The sequence below is a fragment of the Medicago sativa genome, chromosome 5 (assembly GCF_051527215.1).
Source record: "Medicago sativa cultivar Bolivia chromosome 5, Bolivia_mono, whole genome shotgun sequence".
In the NCBI taxonomy this organism is placed as follows: domain Eukaryota; kingdom Viridiplantae; phylum Streptophyta; class Magnoliopsida; order Fabales; family Fabaceae; genus Medicago; species Medicago sativa.
This window is the reverse complement of record NC_140753.1, coordinates 75,051,587-75,073,069: the sequence shown is the minus strand read 5'-3', so window position 1 is coordinate 75,073,069 and position 21,483 is coordinate 75,051,587. Positions and strand designations below refer to the sequence as shown.

The 21,483-nt window shown below is 32.5% G+C and overlaps 1 protein-coding gene across 1 annotated transcript; it reads left to right on the top strand.

Moving 5' to 3' along the window:
- Positions 1-6,550: 6,550 nt before the first annotated feature.
- On the top strand, positions 6,551-17,189 carry LOC146925012 (uncharacterized). The gene is made up of 9 exons (XM_085709982.1): positions 6,551-6,721; positions 8,169-8,246; positions 12,207-12,296; positions 12,487-12,529; positions 12,822-12,928; positions 13,613-13,714; positions 13,865-14,055; positions 14,152-14,221; positions 16,915-17,189. Exons 1-9 carry the CDS (start codon positions 6,575-6,577, stop codon positions 17,005-17,007), a joined length of 921 nt encoding a protein of 306 aa, XP_085566108.1. The 5' UTR covers positions 6,551-6,574; the 3' UTR covers positions 17,008-17,189.
- The last annotated feature ends 4,294 nt before the right edge of the window (positions 17,190-21,483 follow it).

The following is a 21,483-nucleotide window of genomic DNA, read 5'->3' as shown; positions in this document are numbered from 1 at the left end:
TGCAGGAAGAGAATGATATGTGGTCTTGTTCTGTGTTGACGGTTGATCCATTCATTGCGGTCTAGACCTCTACTTAAGAGGTTGTTATGATCCATTTGTGTTGTTTTTAATTTTCATATTACCCGTGGGTAGACTTACATTTTGTGGATAAACTGGTTAGGTTTATGTCCCCCATTTTTTTATGTATTTTTTCCCTTTTTTTAATAATATATATGAGCATTCGAAAAAAGATTAGAGTTGGGTACCAACCTAGTTGGGAGCTTACATTTTCATTTAGTTTTATAGATGTTCCTTTAAATATTTCCATCATTTCATTATGATGACAGTCAGTCATACACTATTTTTAGAGTCTTTTCATAGTCATTTTGTGAGTCTTTAGATGAGCTTATGTTAGTTTTAATTGAGAGAGTTGCAAATAATATTATGCATATATTTATATATATTATATGATATACATATATGTATGTGATATAATATATTATTATATATACTATATTATTTATATCTATGTGTGCGTGTATGTTGGACAATGGAAGAAAAGGAAAATGTGGGTCTTAGTGCTAGCTGACCAAAAACAATAAAATAAAAATCAATTAGCCTTAATGATAAAAAGGAAGCACGTGATTGGCTGGAAGGAAAAGAAAGAATTAGGTTTGAGAGATTATAAAAGAAGCCACAATACACAGTAGCGGGGGGATCACGTTTTTGGGAATAGAAACGGACCAACGTTTTGGGAGAAGAAAGAATTGAAGAGAAAGATGGCTACGGGCTGCACATAGAAGAAAAAAGAAAAGACGGTGACACCGTGGAGATAAGGATTTGATAAGCTTTGCGGTATCGATGAATTTCTTTTTGATTCTATGTTGTTTATTTTCTTTAATTATTAGTAGCTAAATCTATTTGTGATTAAGTCAAGAGATGATTCTGTTCTAGCTCATGTTTACGTAACTTGCAACTCTTAATCTTTATGAATGTTATTCTAGTTTATTCAGTATAAATTGTTCTTAATGCTTTTATGATTCTGACCCAATATAATTGATTCTAGAGTTTATATGACTACTGACACTAGCGTGTAACTCTGACATATTTATACTGTTCTTTCTAACGGACAATCTAGGGATAGAGCGTTGTTAGATCGTGATCATTGAATTAACGAATCGATTAGCCTTTGATGATTATAGGTTCACCTAAGGGATTAGGGAATTATAATTAGATAAGAGGACTTAGGATCAAGGGATTGACCTAAGTTAATTTGTTAATTTGTCGTTGACTTTGTGACATTCGTAGACTTAGGGAACATGTTACTAATGAGTGATGTATAGATGAATCGAATGACCTAGTCATTTCTCTAAAAATTATTTCTAAACCAAGATTATATTTCAGTTATTTAATTATCATTGCAACCAAAACAAATTTGCCTAAGGCAACCCCCTTATTTACTTACATCTTAAAAGTTAATGAAATTGCCAAGTAGAGATTAGAACAGTCCCTGTGGATACGAATTAAATTATTACTTCGATATAAATTAGTACACTTGCTAATTTTGTATCAAGTTTTTGGCGCCGTTGTCGGGGACTGTTTAGGATTTCTGTCATTTACATTTTTTTGTCTATATATTAAAAAATTGAAAAAATATATATTATGATTTATGCTCTTCATATCTCATTGTACTTTGCTGCTAAAAAGTTTATCTAAGTTTTGCAGTTATGATAGACAGGTTAGTAGACAGGTTACACCTTTATGACACAGAGGAGATTGTTACGTTGGAGTATGAAAAACATTTGCTTTCTTGGAAGATAGAACAACGGGACAATCAAATCTCAAGATTAAATGCGAGATGTGATCATGAGGCGAATCATCAGGGTACAGATTGCGAAGGGCTGAAAGAGCTTATCAACATCGATTACAATACTCAGCTTCAAAATATTTTAGATGATTTCTTGATATTAAATCAAGTTTCATTTGAGAAATTTGAAGTTCAGTGTGGTGATCTTGTTGGGAAAGCGAATGAATGTGAGAAGCAGCTGGTTGAGATGGAGACTGAGTGTCATGTTGTGGAGGAAGAAAATCCACAAGTGAGGAGTGCTGGTCTCTTCCTGAAGTCTCAACCAATGGGGTTGAAAGAAATCATTCCTTTGCAAAGGTATATTTATTCTTCTTTATGGTGGGAGAGCTCAAATGCTGAAAGTCTAGCAGTTGGATCATGGGAGCATTTGCTTCTTTGTATGAAGTTCATGGAATTCCTAGCAAGCAAAAGAAAGAAAAAAGATGATATATTCTTTCTTTCATATTTGCCACCCTAACAGTGGCTGAGGCGTCAAGCTTAATGACGTAAAAGAAAGCGCTTGGTGGGAGGCAACCCATCCTTTATTTTTTTAATGTTTTTTATTTTGCAGGTATTTTTATTCAGTAAAAAAATGAAGAAAAAAGCAAACAAAACAAAAAAAAAAGTGAAAAGATGGACAAAAAAAAAGAAAAAAAAATCAGAGTTCACATCAGTTCTTATTTTTTCAATAAGTTATCTTTGTCAGATGTCAGTTGTGTCAGTTCTCAGTGTGATTCTCTTTAATTGTTTGCTTGTTTATTATTAATGAATTTTCTTGTTTCTTGAAATTTTCCAGTTTGATAACAGTTTGTTTCACCAATGATAACATCAAAGTTCATAAGGAGGTAGTGACTTGAAATTCAAAGGCGAAGTGTACGGCATGTGTGATAGGTAGTCACAACTTCCAGAAATCAAACACTGTAAGGTTCATAGCCAAATTTTATTTTTCAATTTACTTATAAAGAGTGGTTCATGCATCTACATTTCTAGAACTTGCATTGTTTCTTTACTGTTGATTGATCTTTGTCATATACACACTGAGGCAAAAGTGCTTGGTCCTGTGAGCCTTTTGAAGCCTACCCTAATGTTAATTGATATTTTATCCTTTTTCTTATCCAAATTCAGCCGGTAGGTTTAGATCTTTTTGTTCGGTGACAAACTACATTACAAGCTTAGAGACTTTTAGGATTTTTCCCAAAATGTTATATCTGAGTTAGGCATTGTAGAATGTTGCTAAATAATAAGTTTGGGGTTGCTATTGGAATGTGCAACCAATTAAGTTTGGGGTGGGGTACTAGAGAACAAAGAAAGAACTTTATGAAAAATACACACAAAAATGGTGTATAAAAAAATAGAATGAAAAAGGGACAAAACATTGAAAATCCGAGTAACTTTAAACTCGATTGTCCCAACAGTTACAAGTATTCTCTAGTACCTTTACAAGAATTGTTGTTCCAAAGGTGAATGATGGATTGAATTTGTGTTTTAATTTCCGTAGGAGTGCCTAACTCAAATTTTATGTAGCCTACTTATTCAAATATTATCCCACCTTCACCTAAGCCCCGTTATAACCCTTAAAGACCTCAAAGTGTGTAATGACATTGATTTTGATTGACGTTTAGAAACTTTTCAAGCGTATGGTAATATGTAGTCATGCATGTTGATTGAGTGTGAACCCTGATCATATTGTTGCGTGGAGTTGTGAATGGTTGATGCAAGCAAGTCAAACTAGCTCATCATATGGCTAGTAGGGAGATGAACTTTGAGGATATCATTGGTTGGTGAGCTGTTATTTTACTGTCATTTTTCATTTAACACATTAAATACTTTAAACTTTTTATTTATTAATCACTCATTAATTTTATTAAAAAATATATTTTCATTAACAAATAAGATTTCATTAAAATGAGACTAAATATAAAATTGAAAGAGTGGTCTTATTTTTATTTTTGAAGGGAGAATCATGTTACATAATATGTTCAAACATACCAGCAGAAAATAATTCAAAAATATACATTGGCTTAACAACAACCACTAAACGTGTATGTATGAGAATTTTATATAATTGTGTTTTTGAAATCAATCAACGTTTGTGCTCGGTAAGTCTATTCAGGATAACGCAGTGGTAGCGTTTAAGGTTGTTCATTATATAAAAGTGGATAAATGCAAACAGAAAAATAATGTGGCACTTAAATTGAACATTAGCAAAATTTATGATCGTATTGATTGGGTGTACCTAAAGGAGGTGATGTTGAAGTTGGGTTTCACGCCAAAGTGGGTAAGATAGATTCTTATGTGTGTCGAGTTTGTGGATTATTCTGTCATTGTTAGATTGTTTTTTGTTTTTTTAGGGCAACTGAAAATGAGGTACAAATGATAAAAAATATTCTAACAACTTATGAAGTAGCGCAAGGCCGGGCTATAAGCCTTCCCAAGTCTGAGATTTATTATAGTTCGGCAGTTGAGCAACACATGCATGCTCTGTCATGCAAATCCTTGGCGTCCGAGCGGTCTTGGGCACTGGCAAGTACTTGAGTTTGCCTTCTATGATAGGTTGAAATAAAAGCAACATTTGGTTATATCAAGGATAGAATTAATATGACACAAAATTAATTCGTGGAGCAGCAAATGTTTGTCTAAAGCAGGACGCGAGGTAATGATAAAATTTGTGTTACAAGTTGTGCCTTCTTATTTCATGAGTATTTTTCTTCTACCTAAAACGTTGATCGATGAAATAGAAAAAAATGATGAGTGGTTCTTTGTAGGGTAACGGTGGAGCAGCTACCGGGGCATGCGATGGATGTCTTGGGATAAACTATATATATTCACAAACTTCATAGAGGAATGGGTTTTAAGGACTTATCATCTTTCAATGCTGTCGTGTTAAGTAAACAGGGGTGGAAAATTCAAACAGATGTTGATAGCCTTGAGGCACGACTATTCAAGGCCAAATATTTCCCACATACTAACTTCTTTGGAGCAAATATTGGTACAAATCCAAGCTACGTTTGGCGTAGCATTTTTAGTGCAAAGAAGTTTGTTCATCATGGAGCTAGGTGGTGTATTGGTGCAAGCGCAAGGATTCCTTTGATGGGGAACCCATGGCTACTAAATGGGGAGTGTATCACAACTTCTTAGACATGGAATGCACAATTCCGTTCAATTTGTGTTAATGAGCTGATTAATCAGACAACGAAGACTTGGAAAGAGCAATTAGTTCATTACTTTTTTGATCTGCATACCACATGTTCAATTCTCAATACTCCTCTTTTTCCTCAAGTCACAACAAATGCGTTAGTTTGGAAAGGTGAGAAGAATGGCAATTATTCTGTTTGTAGCACTTATCGAATTTGCACTGAAAATACCCGAGACACATCTTACTTATGATGTTTGGGTCATTGGAACTCGCTATGGAACATCAAAGCTCCCCCGAAGGTTAAGAATCTTGTTTGGAGGGTGTTGGTTGTTTTCCTACACGTGCGTGCCTTGTTAGAAGAGGAGTTACTTGTCCCACTGAGTGTGTTGTTTGTAGCGAAGATGGTGAAGATTCCATGCATGCATTGTTTATGTGCTCCCAGGCAACTCAGGTGTGACGTGACACCATTTTATAGAATGTGATAGAGCACGCTTTGAGTTTGTATGATGAGCTCGCTACTGTGGTTTTTTGTATTATGCAAAAGCTCCAACCTACACAATGCTCCCTTTTTGGAACGATCCTTTGGAGTCTTTAGAAGCGTAGAAATGTAAAATTGTGTCAGAGAATCCATGAAAAAAAATGCCCAAGTAGTTGAACGTGATGTGCATATGCTAGAAAATTGGAAGCTCATGCAAGAGATGAGACAAAGTGATATGACAACCGAAGCGCAGCCTCAACTAAGACGAAGTCGTACACACGCTCATACATGGCAGAGACATGCACCTGGTAGATATAAATGCAATGTTGATGCTTCTTTCTCCTCTGATCATAATAAAGTTGGTATAGGAATGTGCATCCGTGATTCTGATGGTAGCTTTGTCCTTGCGAGAACAACATGGTTCTCTCCATTGTGTTAGGTTGAGGTAGGCGAAGCATTGGGTCTTTCTCAAGCGTTGTCGTGGGTAGCTAAGTTGGGCTTTGATGGTATGAATTTCTTGCTTAATTCTAAAATAGTGGTAGACGCTTTCAATGGTGGAAACAAACACAATACTAAGCTTGATATTAATATTCAGCGTTGTAGGCAAGTTTTTAGCAATTCTTTTCACAATTATGTGGTTGAGTTTAGCGGAGGCAAGCGAATTACGTCGCTCATGAATTAATCCAGGAAGCCCCATTAAACGCTAGCTCCAACTGTTTATTGATGTCCCGCCATGTATCTATGACTTATTATCTAATGAAATGCTATGAATGTTTTTCCTTCAAAAAAAAATAATACTTGATAATAATATTAATAATTTAATAGAGTAATAAAATAAATTAGTGAAAAGTCAATGAAATTTTATATTCAAACTACAATTTCTTAATATTAAAAATTCCAATTTCTTTGTGTACATATGGATTAACATGTGATAATTTTATATTCAAACTACAATAAAATTATATATATATATATATATATATATATATATATATATTACATCATCACTTAGATAAAACCTCCCCTAGCAAAAAATGGACAGATAAAACCCAAAAATTAAACTGATAAACTGAATGCTTATCCTGTAATATCACCTACTCAATATACGACAAAATTTTCTTCTCAGTTGATCTCAATGAAGAACGTTGCGTCGTTTGTAAGTCCTTTAGGTGCTTCTTCCCAATCTAGCACCACTGCACAAAGCATGGCATCCATGGAACGCCTTGTTCTTGAACTCAGCAATCCTGATCTAAGGGAAAATGCTCTTCGTGTTCTCTCCAAGGTTTTTACCAATCTACTTTTTTTTGTCCATTTTTAATATATCTCAAGAAATCCAAATCTTTGGAGATGTTGTGATACTCTGAAACTGTTATTTAAATTGTTTGTCCGCTCCTTTGTCAACATTGATTCAAATTTTGATACACTGCACTGTCACACTAGTTTTTGTAGACGTATTAATATTTTATTTTGTCATTTTTGGGGTATAAATATGAGATTCAAGTCATAATTGAGTCAAAAGAGTTCATTGTTTAGTGTATCATGGCTGAAAATTTTGATTCCTTTTAAACTAAATAAATAATTTTTCTATATATTTGAAGATTTGTTTCAATTTTAGCGTATGTTAATCATTGTGAATTAGATGAATTGATCTCTTTTAATTTGTTACAAAATTGCATTAGTTGGTGTCATAATTGTCAAAAAATTTATATTGTTATTGTGTAATTCTTTATTTTATGGTTAATGTTTATGTTAGAATCTGTGAGTCTGTGAAGCATAAAAAGGTGTAAGAAAGAGATAATTTGAAAGGAAATATAGAGAGTGAAAGTAAGAATGTGATAGTTAATAGGATGAGATGAAATAGGATAAAAGAAACAGTAGACATAAAATGTTATATGATATATAGGAAGAAAAAAAAATTGAACTTGAATAATTGGAGTCAAATTCACACAACTTAGCCAATCTGACTTTCGTGATAGATATCAAGTGATTTATGTTGCAACTTCAACAAATAAAGAACTTGATAGTGTGATCTTTTCAACAGTCGAGGTCATTGATTTCAATGATCAATGTTGACAACATCAATTTCATTTGTCGTAAAATCTAGATTACTATCTCACATGCATATCACAAGATTTTAAGATCAAGAATCTTGATATTCGATAAAACGCTTTACATGTTCTCTTAAAGGTTTCTACAATTATTCTTTAAATTTTTTATTCTATTTTTCAAGTCTTTCCCTGAACACACACATGTAATCCAACTCCTCGAGGAATTTTCTAGCACTAAACTAAATGTGCTTCTTTCTCAACATATATTTGAACTATGATACGCTTCATTTGAGACTATCCCCTTTCAGTAGACTTAGTCACATTTGATTGTGATGTTAATGTCTTTATATGATTTTTTGGATAACTATTATTTTTTGGATAACCATAATGAGATTCTAGTCATATACTTGAATAAAAATTCTTCATCATTTAGAATAATAGTGAGAAAATGAAAATTTTCATTTGGTTTTTGTATAAAAGCATTCTTCCCATTTTAATATATGTTAATCATTATCAATTGGTTGAGAATAATATCTTATTAGGTGGTATGGACTTGCACTACTTGATATCTAAAATTTAGAACTTTTATTCTATTTTAGAAGTTTTATACTACAGTTTGCTTAGTTCTCGATAATCTTGCTCGAACTCATGCAATTAATACTTTATTTTTCATTTTTTAAGTTTCAGAGGAACAGGTTATTTCCAGACCTTGCACCTTTATTATGGAATTCTTATGGTACTATTGCAATATTTTTACAGGTATGTAATATGTGACTGACATTATATTCCATCAACTAGTTGTTGTTCTTTGCTTTAGTGCATCGCAAACTGTTTCCCTTGTTTGTAATACTTTTAGAGATATTGATCATTTGTTACTAAGGAATATTTTTAAAAAATAATATTGTGCATGTGTCTTAATTTTAGTGGACAGAAAAAAGTTATTATGCATTTGGCAAAAAACACAACAGTAGTAGTTGAAAATATTATACGTTGTTCTTTGTCGTATTTATGAACATACTTTCCTTGTTTTTTTAGCTTATGAATCTGTCTATCTCTGAGTCTCTGACTATTTGCTTATTTTCTATCGTTTAATTCTTTCACCAATTTATGTTTATGTTTTCAACTTTTACTATTGAACGTGAAAACAACATTATTTATTTTTGTAGGAAAAATTAGACATAGAATTATTATAAGTAATAGATCAAAGAGATATATTAACACAAATAAATTGAATCTGAATAAAATTAAACAGAGAAAATAAAACTTATCGATAATTGACTGAGGCGTGCACAAAGCACTGGGCTTAAGAGTATTTCACCACCCCGGATAGATTATCCGATGTAGTAGGTCTCATAGCTAATACCCTTCAGGATACAACAGTCACCTCTTGCTAGCACCACACGTGAATTAGCAAGGTCTTATGAACGACTTATTTGGATTGCTCAAGGAAACTTAATGTTTTATAATATAAGAGATGAAAATGGAACAAGAAAAATGGGAGAAAATGTATGAATACTTCTACTTCCTAGATGTTATTCCTTCTCTCTTCTATCCTTCGGTAGTGTGCACTAAACCCACAGATTTATACACTTATTAACTGAAACCGAAAAGTTGCAAGTTATTAGCATTGACTTGGTAATTTATGCAGCATAAATATAGGAATATAAGAAAACGTTTAGGCCATCAAGTAACCGTAAATTACCAAGTCAAAACTTAATTGAACTAGACTCTAACCCGTACGATGTACGGGTTTTGTAGAGTTTCTTATATAAGCATCAAAGTGACTATATTATTAATTTTAGAGTTACATTCAAAGGAATAGAAACAATGAAACTAAGTGATGTTTGATAGTGATCGACATGCAAAATCTCAAAAAAGAAAATTATAACATTAGTTTGCATCAACAGAAATGAACATGGAATAAAAGTCATAAATTAAATTATGTGAAATTAATCAAACATGAAAATAAACACAATAAAAATGAGTGTTAGTGGCTTAAAAAAAGGCCTTTAAGATTACATATCCATTTTAGAAACAACTATATTTCAATAAAAATGTTAGTGGTCTAGTGGTAAAAGCTCTAAGGTGTTGTTATGGGTAGTTGGTTCAATTCCTTGCTAGACCCGCCAAAAAGGGCGGGATTAGGGTTAATTAAGATTGATTGGAGAATATCTAACATTTATATATATATATATATATATATATATATATATATATATATTAAGATATTCGTTCCTTTACAATGAAAAAGATTCGTTAGGATTTTTATAGAATTTTTCAAGCATGTGATAGTTTTTTTTTTTTGTTTTTTTAAGGAATGTGATAGTTTTTTGTTTCTTTTGTTTTTAGGGAGGTATGTGATAGTTTTATTTTCACGGGATATACCACGTAATAATTTGATTTCTTTTTAATTTAGAAACATATTGATTTACATTATGTCAACGTGTGGAAAGACGGGCATTCACATAGCCATCTTTTCGTTTTTTTTATTACGCTAACACATATAGATTATGAACGATATTTTATATAAAAAAGTTTATATAGATTAAAATTATAAGCATAAATATTTATGAATTTCAAATGTAACAAACAAAATTGTTTAAGGTATAGTTTGAATAACAAAATTCAGCCTAAAATCCTCTATTGTTTATAAATATAGTACAAATATATCATTAATAATTGTAACAAAAAAAATATCATTAATAAGTGTACAACAACTTGTCAAAAAAAACAGTCTACAGAAACAATAGATATATACAAACGATGACAAAACAGTCTACATAAACAATAGATATACACAAACGATGACACAACAGGATATTAATAAAAAGCTTATCAGCGAGGAGAAATATTAGGGATTGCTGCATTTTAGAAGGAATTTGTTAGTTTAAATTGGTGCGCTGCATTTTAGATGGAATTTGTTAGGTTAAATTGCTGCTAATCTAATGCAGAATTTTAGAGGGAAATTATTAGGTTAAGTTGCTGCAGACCTAATAAAATTAATAAATAAGGATAAAAAATGCATGAAATTGGTGGGCATGAAATTGGTGCGATGCATTTTTTTAGATGGAATTTGTTATGTTAAATAATTGCAAACCTAAAAGTGTAGAAAATATTTGATTCAAAAAAAAAAGGAGGATAGGAATGAAATTTGTTAGGTTAAAAAATAAGGATTCGGCTGGCCAAAATTATAGCAAACTTGATAAAAAAATTCGGCTGGCATTAAGTAAGATGATCAATGGCTAAAATTGAATGACGTCTAAATGTGCAAGATCCAATGGCTCAAAAAAGTGGAGGGAAAAATGGGGGGAAAATATTAGGGCAACAATAGCTTGAGGGGTTAAGCTTTAGTAAGTTAGGGTAGAAAATATTTGCTTCATAAAAAAAAAGAGGCAAGAGGATAGGAATAAAATTGGTGCGATGCATTATTTTAGATGGAATTTGTTATGTTAAATAATTGCAAACCTAAAAGTGTAGAAAATATTTGATTAAAAAAAAAGGAGGATAGGAATGAAATTTGTTAGGTTAAAAAATAAGGATTCGGCTGGCCAAAATTATAGCAAACTTGATAACAAAATTCGGCTGGCATTAAGTAAGATGATCAATGGCTAAAATTGAATGGCGCCTAAATGTGCAAGATCCAATGGCTCAGCAAAGTGGAGGGGAAAATGTGGGGAAAATATTAGGGCAACAATAGCTTGAGGGGTTAAGCTTTAGTAAGTTAGGGTAGAAAATATTTGCTTCATAAAAAAAAAGGCAAGAGGATAGGAATAAAATTGGTGCGATGCATTTTTTTAGATGGAATTTGTTATGTTAAATAATTGCAAACCTAAAAGTGTAGAAAATATTTGATTCAAAAAAAAAAGGAGGATATGAATGAAGTTTGTTAGGTTAAAAAATAAGGATTCGGTTGGCCAAAATTATAGCAAACTTGATAACAAAATTCGGCTGGCATTAAGTAAGATGATCAATGGCTAAAATTGAATGGCGCCTAAATGTGCAAGATCCAATGGCTCAGAAAAGTGGAGGGAAAAATGGGGGGAAAATATTAGGGCAACAATAGCTTGAAGGGTTAAGCTTTAGTAATTAAGATAAGATAGATATGAAATAGTTGTTTCGGAACAGAAGAGATAAATATGAAATAGTTGTTTCGGAAAAATAGGGCTATAGAGAAATATGAAATAGTTGTTTCGGGAAATAGAAGAGATAAATATGAAATATGATCAATGGCTAAAATTGAATGGCACCTAAATGTACAAGATCCAATGGCTCAGAAAAGTGGAGGGAAAAATGGGGGGAAAATATTAGGGTTAGGGTTAGCTTCAGGGGTTAAGCTTTAGTAAATAAGATATAGTAATTGGATTTTAAATAAATAAATAATAATTAACTTTAAAATAAATTAATTAAATAAAATTCCAACAATTTTCACAATTCAAACAAACGAAACATGATTATAAAGGAAAGTTGGAAATTAAATGGTGATGTTATAATTCAATTAAGAAGTTTTTTTAAAATTGTCCAAGAGGCGCTAGCTCAGTGGTAATAGTTTAATATTGTAACCTCAATGGACTAAGTTCAAATCTCCTCAAGCGGTTGTAAAATGACAATAGGTGTGACTCCTATCAATACTTTTTCTTCTTGATTGTTAAAGTTTAATAGTACTTTACAAATGTGTTTATTGATTTTCATACACTTATCAGATAGTGATAATTTTTCCAGGAAATAACTTCAATATATCCTACTCTACCGCTGTTGAATCTTACTCAAGCACAATCAACTCGTGTGTGCAATGTTCTGGCACTACTTCAGGTGCGATGAGTTTGTCATAATGAGTGTTAAATATTGTGTTTAACATATGGAAACTTTCATTATACCCATAAAATACTTGAAAATCAATCATGTTAAAACGACTACATCCACAAATAGTATACCTTCTTTTTCATGTAAAAAAATATGAAACTAATTCATCTAGCACTTTTCTCTCATGTTTTCTTTACAGTGTGTGGCATCTCATCCTGATACAAAAATGGAATTTCTCAATGGTAATGTCAAGTTTCTTCTACCTCTTAATCGTTCTGGATAGTGATATAACTAAATGTTATATTTAGAATAGTTGTTTTTATTGTGAGTGTGCTATGGACGGATACAAAATTAATAATTGAACTTTCTTTCATGTCATATGAGTAATACTAATGTGAAAGAGTGGTGGATTTGAATTCTCTACGGCTGGTTAGATGTAGTCAATTGTAGGCAATTAGACTAAAATTCAAAAGATTATACAAGAAAAAATATTCTTTTCTTTATCTGAACTTACCGTTTCTTAATTATTTGCAGCTAACATGCCTTTATATTTTTATCCATTCCTTCAAACGACAAGCGAGTTAGCCCAATTTGAGCATTTAAGACTTGCTAGTCTTGGAGTCATCGGTGCGTTAGTGAAGGTATAACATTCTTATTGATCATGTATTTTGATGCACTTGACTTGATGTTAATAATTTTTATGGTGATACCCATAACAAAAAATATATATAGTTATTAAAAATATTGTGCGAAAAATCTTTTTTTTTTTTTTAGAGAAAAATCTTGTAATGTGAAACTATATTTGGTAGTGTCTTATATATGTTATTAAAATAAAAGTTTCATAATTAATTATTGATTATATTGATACAAAAACCAATTTATTGGTAACTTTAAAATTTATGGCAAATATCTAGTTATTTTAAAAACTATCTACTTTTTGCGAAAATTGAACATGTTTTGACAAAGATTTCTTATAATTATTGTTATAATGTTCTTAGGGTCACTTGGATTGCCTCTAAAAGTAGTTTTTTTTATTGTAGTGAATATTTAGTTTACTTGCAATCTTATTCGTGCTCTTGGTATGTTTTCAACTATACCTATTTAAGTTTTACATTCAGTTCCTTGAAAATACATATTAGGAATTTGGGACATACAAATCTAATTTGTTAAGATCATTTTATCTATATTATGAGGGAATTAAAAATCATAACCATTTATTTTTGTTAAAGAATCCTATAAATTAATTTTATGTTTTATTTTTTATTACATACCATATTTATTTTTCCTTTGTTAATTATAATAATTTCTTCTGTCGTACATGATAGTCACAGGTTAACACCAAAGAAAGCATAGATTTTCTTCTTAGAAGTGAGATAATTCCACTATGCCTACGCAATATGGAAATCGGCAAGGAATTATCAAAAACTGTTAGTTTCTCTATTCTTATTGTTTTACCAATTTCTTTTTACAGAGTCTTTTGTTTATATGAATTTGACTTGGTTGTTATTTCCTTCTTAATTTTTTTGTTATTCACTTACGTTACCAATATCATCTAATCAAAGTTGTCATCTCTGCAGGTTGCAACATTTATAATTCAAAAAATTCTGTCAGATGATGATGGTTTGATTTATATTTGTGGAACAGCAGAACGTTTTTTTGCAGTAGTTCAAGTTTTGAACATGGTATTGGAAAGTGTTGGCAATCAACCTTCACATCGATTGATGAAACTTCTGATCCCGTGTTATTCTCTTTTGTCTCAACATCATAGGTTGGTTAAGAAGTTTCATAATCTTAAGTTTACTTGCATATTCATTTTTTTTCTTCTTACAAAGTTTTAGAAAAAAATTCTTTCATATTAACACAGGGCTTGCAATGCATTAAAAAGGCGACTTCCAAACATGTTGAAAACTGTCAATTTCATCAATTGCCTTCGTGTAAGTACTTCTTGTGATATAACTAAATACAAAATTGATTTAGAACTATTGAATTTGTGTATCATATTGGTTTGTTACTCAACATTTTAATCGCATAAATTTAAGATCAGATACCTCTTTAGCAAGTTTGGTGTCACATTTATGGTATTAGCAAAGTGAGTGTCCAACAAAAAAGGAATCATATTTATGCATCAATTACAAGTTAAAAATATCATACCAAAAAATTACATCAGCAACAATCATGATTGTTTTCCTTCAAAAAAAAACAATCATGATTGTTTGAATAATAATAATAATAATATCGTGGGAGATAAAAACTTTCTGTAGAAAACGCTCTGCTAGGGCTTTAGCATGAGCGCAGCTTGCTGCTTCAATTCAACCTAGCAATTTCTCAACAAAGTAATCCATTTTTGGATCCAATTGCTCACACCAATTTTGGATCCATTCCCATATCAATTCATTCCATCCTTCATACGTGGGGTGCTTTTGCCATTTTCATGTGTGGTTCCAGTTGTTCCTTCTGATACCAATACAAGCTGCTCTCTCATATTGGTGGCATATTGGACTGTTGGAGACCTATTGGAAATGGAAATCATCACCGATTGGAAGACCATCCCAATTGCTTTTCTACTTTTTTCCTTATTTCAATTTCTCACATCAAGTGATTCCAAATACCATTTGTCGGTGGAATTGGTTTAAGTGAACTATTGGTGGAATTGCTTTACGTGAAGTCACTATACGCTTCTGTTTCACTATTGCTCCAAGTCGTTCTCTCAATTTCTGACTGATTGTTACACGCTTCTGTCACGCCATTTGATTGGCAGGCGGAGATTTCGGCACCAAACGCTGGAGGTCTTGTCCACAGCCGCTCGGGTGTAGCCTCCAAATGCCGCGATTTCAAATGCAACTGCACCGATTACCTTGGCCCAGGCCCTACCCGCTTCACACAACGCCTCAACAAATGATAATTTACAGCAACCGTCAATCCGAGGAGAGGCAGTAAGTATCCGAATTTCTCAAGCACCATATGAGAAGGGGGTCGAAGTCTGTAGGAGGAACCTTCGTGGAAGGATAGTCTTGAGTAAGGGAGACAAACCGTACACTGCAAACATTCAGCTCAAGCTTCAAAAACAGTTGAAGACTGCAGGACCTTGGACACTGTTGTCGTTAGCTAACGGTTTTTATAAATTCTTTTTCGCCTCCGAAACTAATCTACGCACTGTTTGGGTAATGGGAACAATTAATCTGAAACCGGGGGTTTTACGACTTTTTGAATGGACAAAGGACTTCAATTTTCATAACCAAAGAAACACTCATGCACAAGTATGGATTCAGTTATTGGAATTGCCGTAAGAATATTGGATGGAACGTATACTCCAGGAAATCGCAAGTGCGGTTGGCACGCCGCTGGTCATTGATACGGCTACATCAGAGAGAATTTTCGGCCACTATGCGAGGGTTTTAGTCGACAGGGATTTTTCTAAGCTGTTTCATGAGATTATGGTTGAGAAGGAAGGTTTCTCTTTTTGTGTGGAGGTAGCCTATGAATGGCTTCCAGATTTCTGCTCCCATTGTTAGAACCTTGGTCATGATGTTACTAATTGTCGTTGGTTGTACCCCAGGAAGGAAAACATAGTTAATATAGAGAAGGTTGTTAAGGGGAAGTCGCAAGTTCCAGCTAAAAAACTTGATTGGGTGCCAATTCAAGAGAATCCTTCCGGCGTTGGTTTTTCCAAAGCCTTTGAAGTTCCTCCTCCAAAAGCACCGCTCACAATTGTCCATACGGTTGAAGATGTTGTTACTAATACAGTTCCACAACCGCAGACACAACAAGCATCAGAATCCTTCAGTTTTGCTTTGCAAAATGTGTTCGAAGAAATCCCTCACGGTGCCCTACCCTCTAGACCGGTGTTGGAATTGGCTTCCCAAATAGCGCACATTGACGGGCATTCAGATGTAGTGGAGCAGTTAAGTCCGGTCTCCTTGGAGGAGGAGGTGGTTCTCCGGTCTCTGGATGTGACTACTATGCTCTCATCCTCAGTGGCACATGAAAATGTGCATAGTCTGTCTGTTGAATTGGTTTCCTCCGTTGCTTGTAGGGAGGAGTCACTGAGTCAGCAATTTGTAGCGCACGATGATGTGCAACTTAGCTCTCCTATCGGGCCTCTTATTGCTCGGTCCATCCCTGTTGAGACAGAATTGGTATCTGAAATGGAGAGGCTAGATTAGAATGAACCTTAGGATACTATTGGAAATTAACCTTAGGATACTATTGGAAATTAAAGAAGCCTAGTGTAGACAAGAACATGAAACACTATGACTTGTTATTAATGAAGAAAAAAAATCTATTTTCATTTCTTGAAATTTTTGTTAATTTTTCTTGTTTTAAAGCTAAGGAGATACTAAACTTTTGAAGAAAGAAATTGTGGGTCATTTTTAAAGAGGATTTTAAGTCTACAGTTTTAAGCTTTTAGACCATGACCCTTCAAACTTAAGAACACAAAATAGTTTACAATATTTTCACACTCTAATTAGGTCTATGCAAGAATCTAACATATAGTAATTAGAGAAGTTTAGACTCTTCAAATAACTCGATTACAATTTTGGATAAATTTCAGTTACCTTTATACGGAGGTAATTTACATTTTTTGTTTTGCATTATTTGATATTGGATATTGTTTTGATACATTCAGGAAGATGAAACAACTTGGAGCTGGGTAATGAAGTTGCATGAAAATATTGGGGTGAACCAGGTTCCCTTAGTACCAGGTGGAGGGAATCAATGATATTGCAGGGTCATCATTATCACAAAAATTATATGTCTTGTTCCCTTTATTGAGACTGAAACACCAATGATGTATGTCATGCTTATCTTTTTATTTGAAAACTTGATTTAAGTCAATAATTGCTTATGTATTAAGTTGTAATATTTACTCTGCGTTTAAACATGTTGCTAGGTTATGTATTATTAATTATGGGATTCTTTTGTTTTAACCTCTTGCTGGATGTTCAATCTGATGGTGAAATCGTTAAAAAATGTGACACTTTCAAACTCTTTAATATAGTTTTTTTTTTACTTGATCATGTTAAAATTAAAAAGCACCATGAGATATGTAGGTTATGTGCAACTGGTGCAAGAGATAGAGTAAAAAATGGGTCTTCCTCATTGAACATCTTGTGTTGTTTGCAATTGTCAAACTGATAGTAGTATACTAAGGTGTAACCTTGAAAGTGGCTTTTTAACTTATCCAAGTCTAGACAATGCCTCTAATACTACTATCTCTAGCGGGTGGGTCATATTAAACACATATTGTGCCACTGCCAGTAGAAGTTGTTGTGTGATTCGAGATACAAATGGTGGTTGGTGTGTTGGATTTTCAAAAGGTATTGGCTATTGGGACTCTCATGTGGTAGTTTTTGCTCTTAAAAAAAGATGGTATTACGTGGAAGGTGGGAGACTAACTCAATGAATACATCAACTCCTTTTGCTTGAATGGGAAGTCAATATGAGATACCGAAGATTGGTTGCAACAATGGTGATTATTTGATTGTTTTTGAGTCTTTGTTCGAATCAAATTAGTTATAGTTGTATAATTGATGACATTTCTGAAGTCTCAACTTCACAATCGATTAATTTTTTTGTGATTTCTTTTTTGAGCTTAGTATCTTAGACACTCTTCTTTTTCAAACAAAAATGCAAAAAAAAAATTCTAAACCATAAACGAGGTGAGTAATATTGGTGGGGGTAAACCATTAAAAATAGGTGAGGGATTTAAAAAGTTAAATACCTTTAGCATGCATATACTACCCCGAACTCAAATGTAAGTAAAAAAAAGAAGATATATTTAGTAAAAATTTAAATTAGATTAATTTATTTGACTTTTTGTTTATATTCGAGATGCGAGGATATAAACCCGTCTCCTCTGCATTCACTTCCCACGCCGAAACGGTAAAAACCTCGTTTAGTTTAAAATCTGATAATAAACCTTAAGCAGCTCAATCTCAAAGGCTACCTCTTTTCTTTGTGTGCTCTCAAAGGTTCTTACCAATCCATCTTTCATTTTTTTTTTTTTGGTTTATTTTTAATGTCTTTGATGGAATTCACAATAATCCTAATCTTGGAGGAGTAGTGACACTCTGTAAGTGTAATTTAAATTGTTTGTGTACTCTTGTACTCGAATTGTGACACACTACATTGTCATACTAGCCCTTTTTGCTAGACTTAATTACATTTTTGGGTATTTTTTCGAGAATCAATATGGGATTTTAGGCATAATTGACTTAATTTTTTTTTTTTCAAATAAAGATTTGTTTCAATTTTAATGCATGTTAATCATTGTTAACTAGATGAAATAACATATTTTTTATTTTGAGAAAGGTTAGAAACACTCACTTTCTAACGCTCTCTTTAACACTCACTCATCCGTTAGATGAAACACATGTGAGTCTCACCATTTTATGTGAGTTTCATTTTCAAAAAATTGTATCCACATAGATTTCAACCAATAAAAAAGTAAATATTAGATTGAGTGTTAAAAAGAGAGTGGATATTAGAGTGAGTTGCATCTGCTGGTATCATAATTTTTGAACGTTTGATAGTGATATTGCATAATTCTCTATTGGAAAATGTTGTATTCGGCGATAAATTGCTTCACGAGAATTTCAAGAAATGATGTGACACCTATTTGTTGGCCATTTAACACCAATATCCCATGTTTTCCGCCAAAATCAAATTGTCAAATTGTTAGCAATTAAGGAATTACACGCTCGGGATGAAATCATTCGCTTTATATAGCACCTCTCTTCTCTATTTCGTGACTAATAATTTATGTCCACGAAGCATAAAAAGTTGTAAAAAAGAGATCATTAGAAATAGGGCTGGAAATGAGTCGAGTCGAGTCGAACTCGTCTGAGCTCGGTTCGACTCGATAAGAATTGGTTCGGCTCGAGTTCGACACAAACTCTTTTTTCAGCTCGAGTTCAGCTCGTTTAAGGTTCGCGAACAGTTCAGTTCGGTTCGTTAGGTTCAGTTCGATTTCTCAACTAACATAAAGTCCAATTTTTTTGTCAAAAAAAAATCAAAATTTATCGATCTTTGACCTTTTATATTAAATTTTAAAAAAAAATTGAATTAAAATACAATAATTATAGGGGCATACCTCAATATTTTCTGTGTAATATTCATCCTATGACATAAATCTTAACAAGTGAATAAAAAGAAAGGAAAACTCACAATTTAGATGAAGAAAGCATGAAAAATCATACTTATTAAATTAAGAATAGACATGCATGTTACTGCATGGGAAATAGTTCATGAAAAGCCATCAAGGCCTTTGAAATCTCATATATGAACTTAACTTCAAACGCATCACTGGCATAATCCTTAGAAACTTGAGGAGCCTTTGGAATCTGTTTCCTTCCAAAGATGTTATCAGCGTTCAAAGATTTTGACATAAAAGTTCATATAACCATTCTTAAAATTTGTCAACATGTCAGCAACACAATCATTCTTCAATAAGAGAGACAAACTAAGAAAAGTAACCTAAAACAAAAGTATAGCCACAAGAGGACAGGAATGACTTTATCTTTTTGATTGAGCCATGCCCCTTGCTGAATTTGCCTATGGCCGTCGGAGAAGAAGAGAGAACATTTTATGTTTTGGTGGAATTGGAAAATGGAATAATTATTAAAGGAATTAAGGAAATGAAGACACTTAGGCTAATAAGTGAAATTCCTACTCCCTAGATAGTGGAACGGATGGGTAAAAAGAAAAGGAGAAATGTAACGACAACAATTAAGTTCATTCTTTTATATAGATATTTAATTCATGTAAAAAATATAAAAGTTTATATATATATATATATATATATATATATATATATATATAATCGAGTAATATCATGAACCAAACGAATCGAACTATCTATAGTTCAAGTTCAGCTCATTTAATTAACGAACTTAATAATCAGCTCAAGTTCGGCTCATTTGGTTCATGAACCAAGTTCAATGGACCAATTGTCGAGTCGAATTTCGAACTATATTCGAGTTGGTTCGGTTCATTGTCAGCCCTAATTAGAAAGGAAAGATAGATTATAAAATTAATAATGTTATAATCAATGTTGATTGAAGTGATCAATGTTGACGACATTAATTTATGATGACTATCTGAATTTTATATTATACTATTGTTTTTCATTGAACCCACACATGTAATCCATTTTTTTGGAGGAAGAGACAACAAATTTATTGAAAGTGCTAAAATGGCTTCAAAGTTTAAGCATGGATCAATTGAACATATATTTGTAACTTGATATTATGTCATTTTGTCTCATAAACTATTATGAATAGTGATTCAAATTTTGTTACCATAGATTAAATGATCAATGGAGTATATATAGATTTTGATTTCTATGAGTATTGAGTGTTTCTATGAGATTTTGATTTCTGTGAGTATTGAGTGTATCTTTGAGCATTTCGGTTTGTAGACCACCAAAATATATGATGTATTGCTACTTCCCACAAACCATGGATTTGGTTTCCTGTTGTGGGAGTTGAATGCGTGCATGCATGCATGAACAGTTGAACACACTGTGCCTTTATATCTCATGAATCTGTTATGTGCCTTTGTACCTACTCATGGAAGAAATTTATTTGCGACATATTGTAAAATCCAAGATAAAAGAAATGGAAAATAGAAGACTTGTCCATGTGAGATTCTTAGAAAGTTAGAATACTCAAATTGGGATGATAATCGATTCCTTCTAGCGAATGATTTACATCCATTGACAAAGTCTGCCTAATTAGAAGAAAATGCAAAATTATAACATCAATCAAGGATTCTGAATAACACTAGTCTTGGTAATTTCTAAGTATTCAAAAGTAATTAAGAAACTTGATATACCACGTGGTTCACTAGTTATATATACATGAGATACAACTATAACAGATGCTTCATTTTCTTCTTTTCTTCTTCGGTATTCTTATTCTTAATTGTCATAGATGATCATGATCTATGCTACCTTGTTCATTATTTCTGAGTTTATTTCTCTCCCATATCTATATAATATTGTGACAAATTATTTTAGTCGTGTAGATATATATAGTAAAACTTAAGCATCAATCAACCTAATATTTTAGAAATCTTTTAAAAGAGAAGTCCACATGTGCTCCTTAATTTATCTAAATCAAATTATTTCTAATCTATATAAAGGAGATACAATGTGCCCTTGTTGTGGTACAATGTAAAAAGAACGAATGACGTT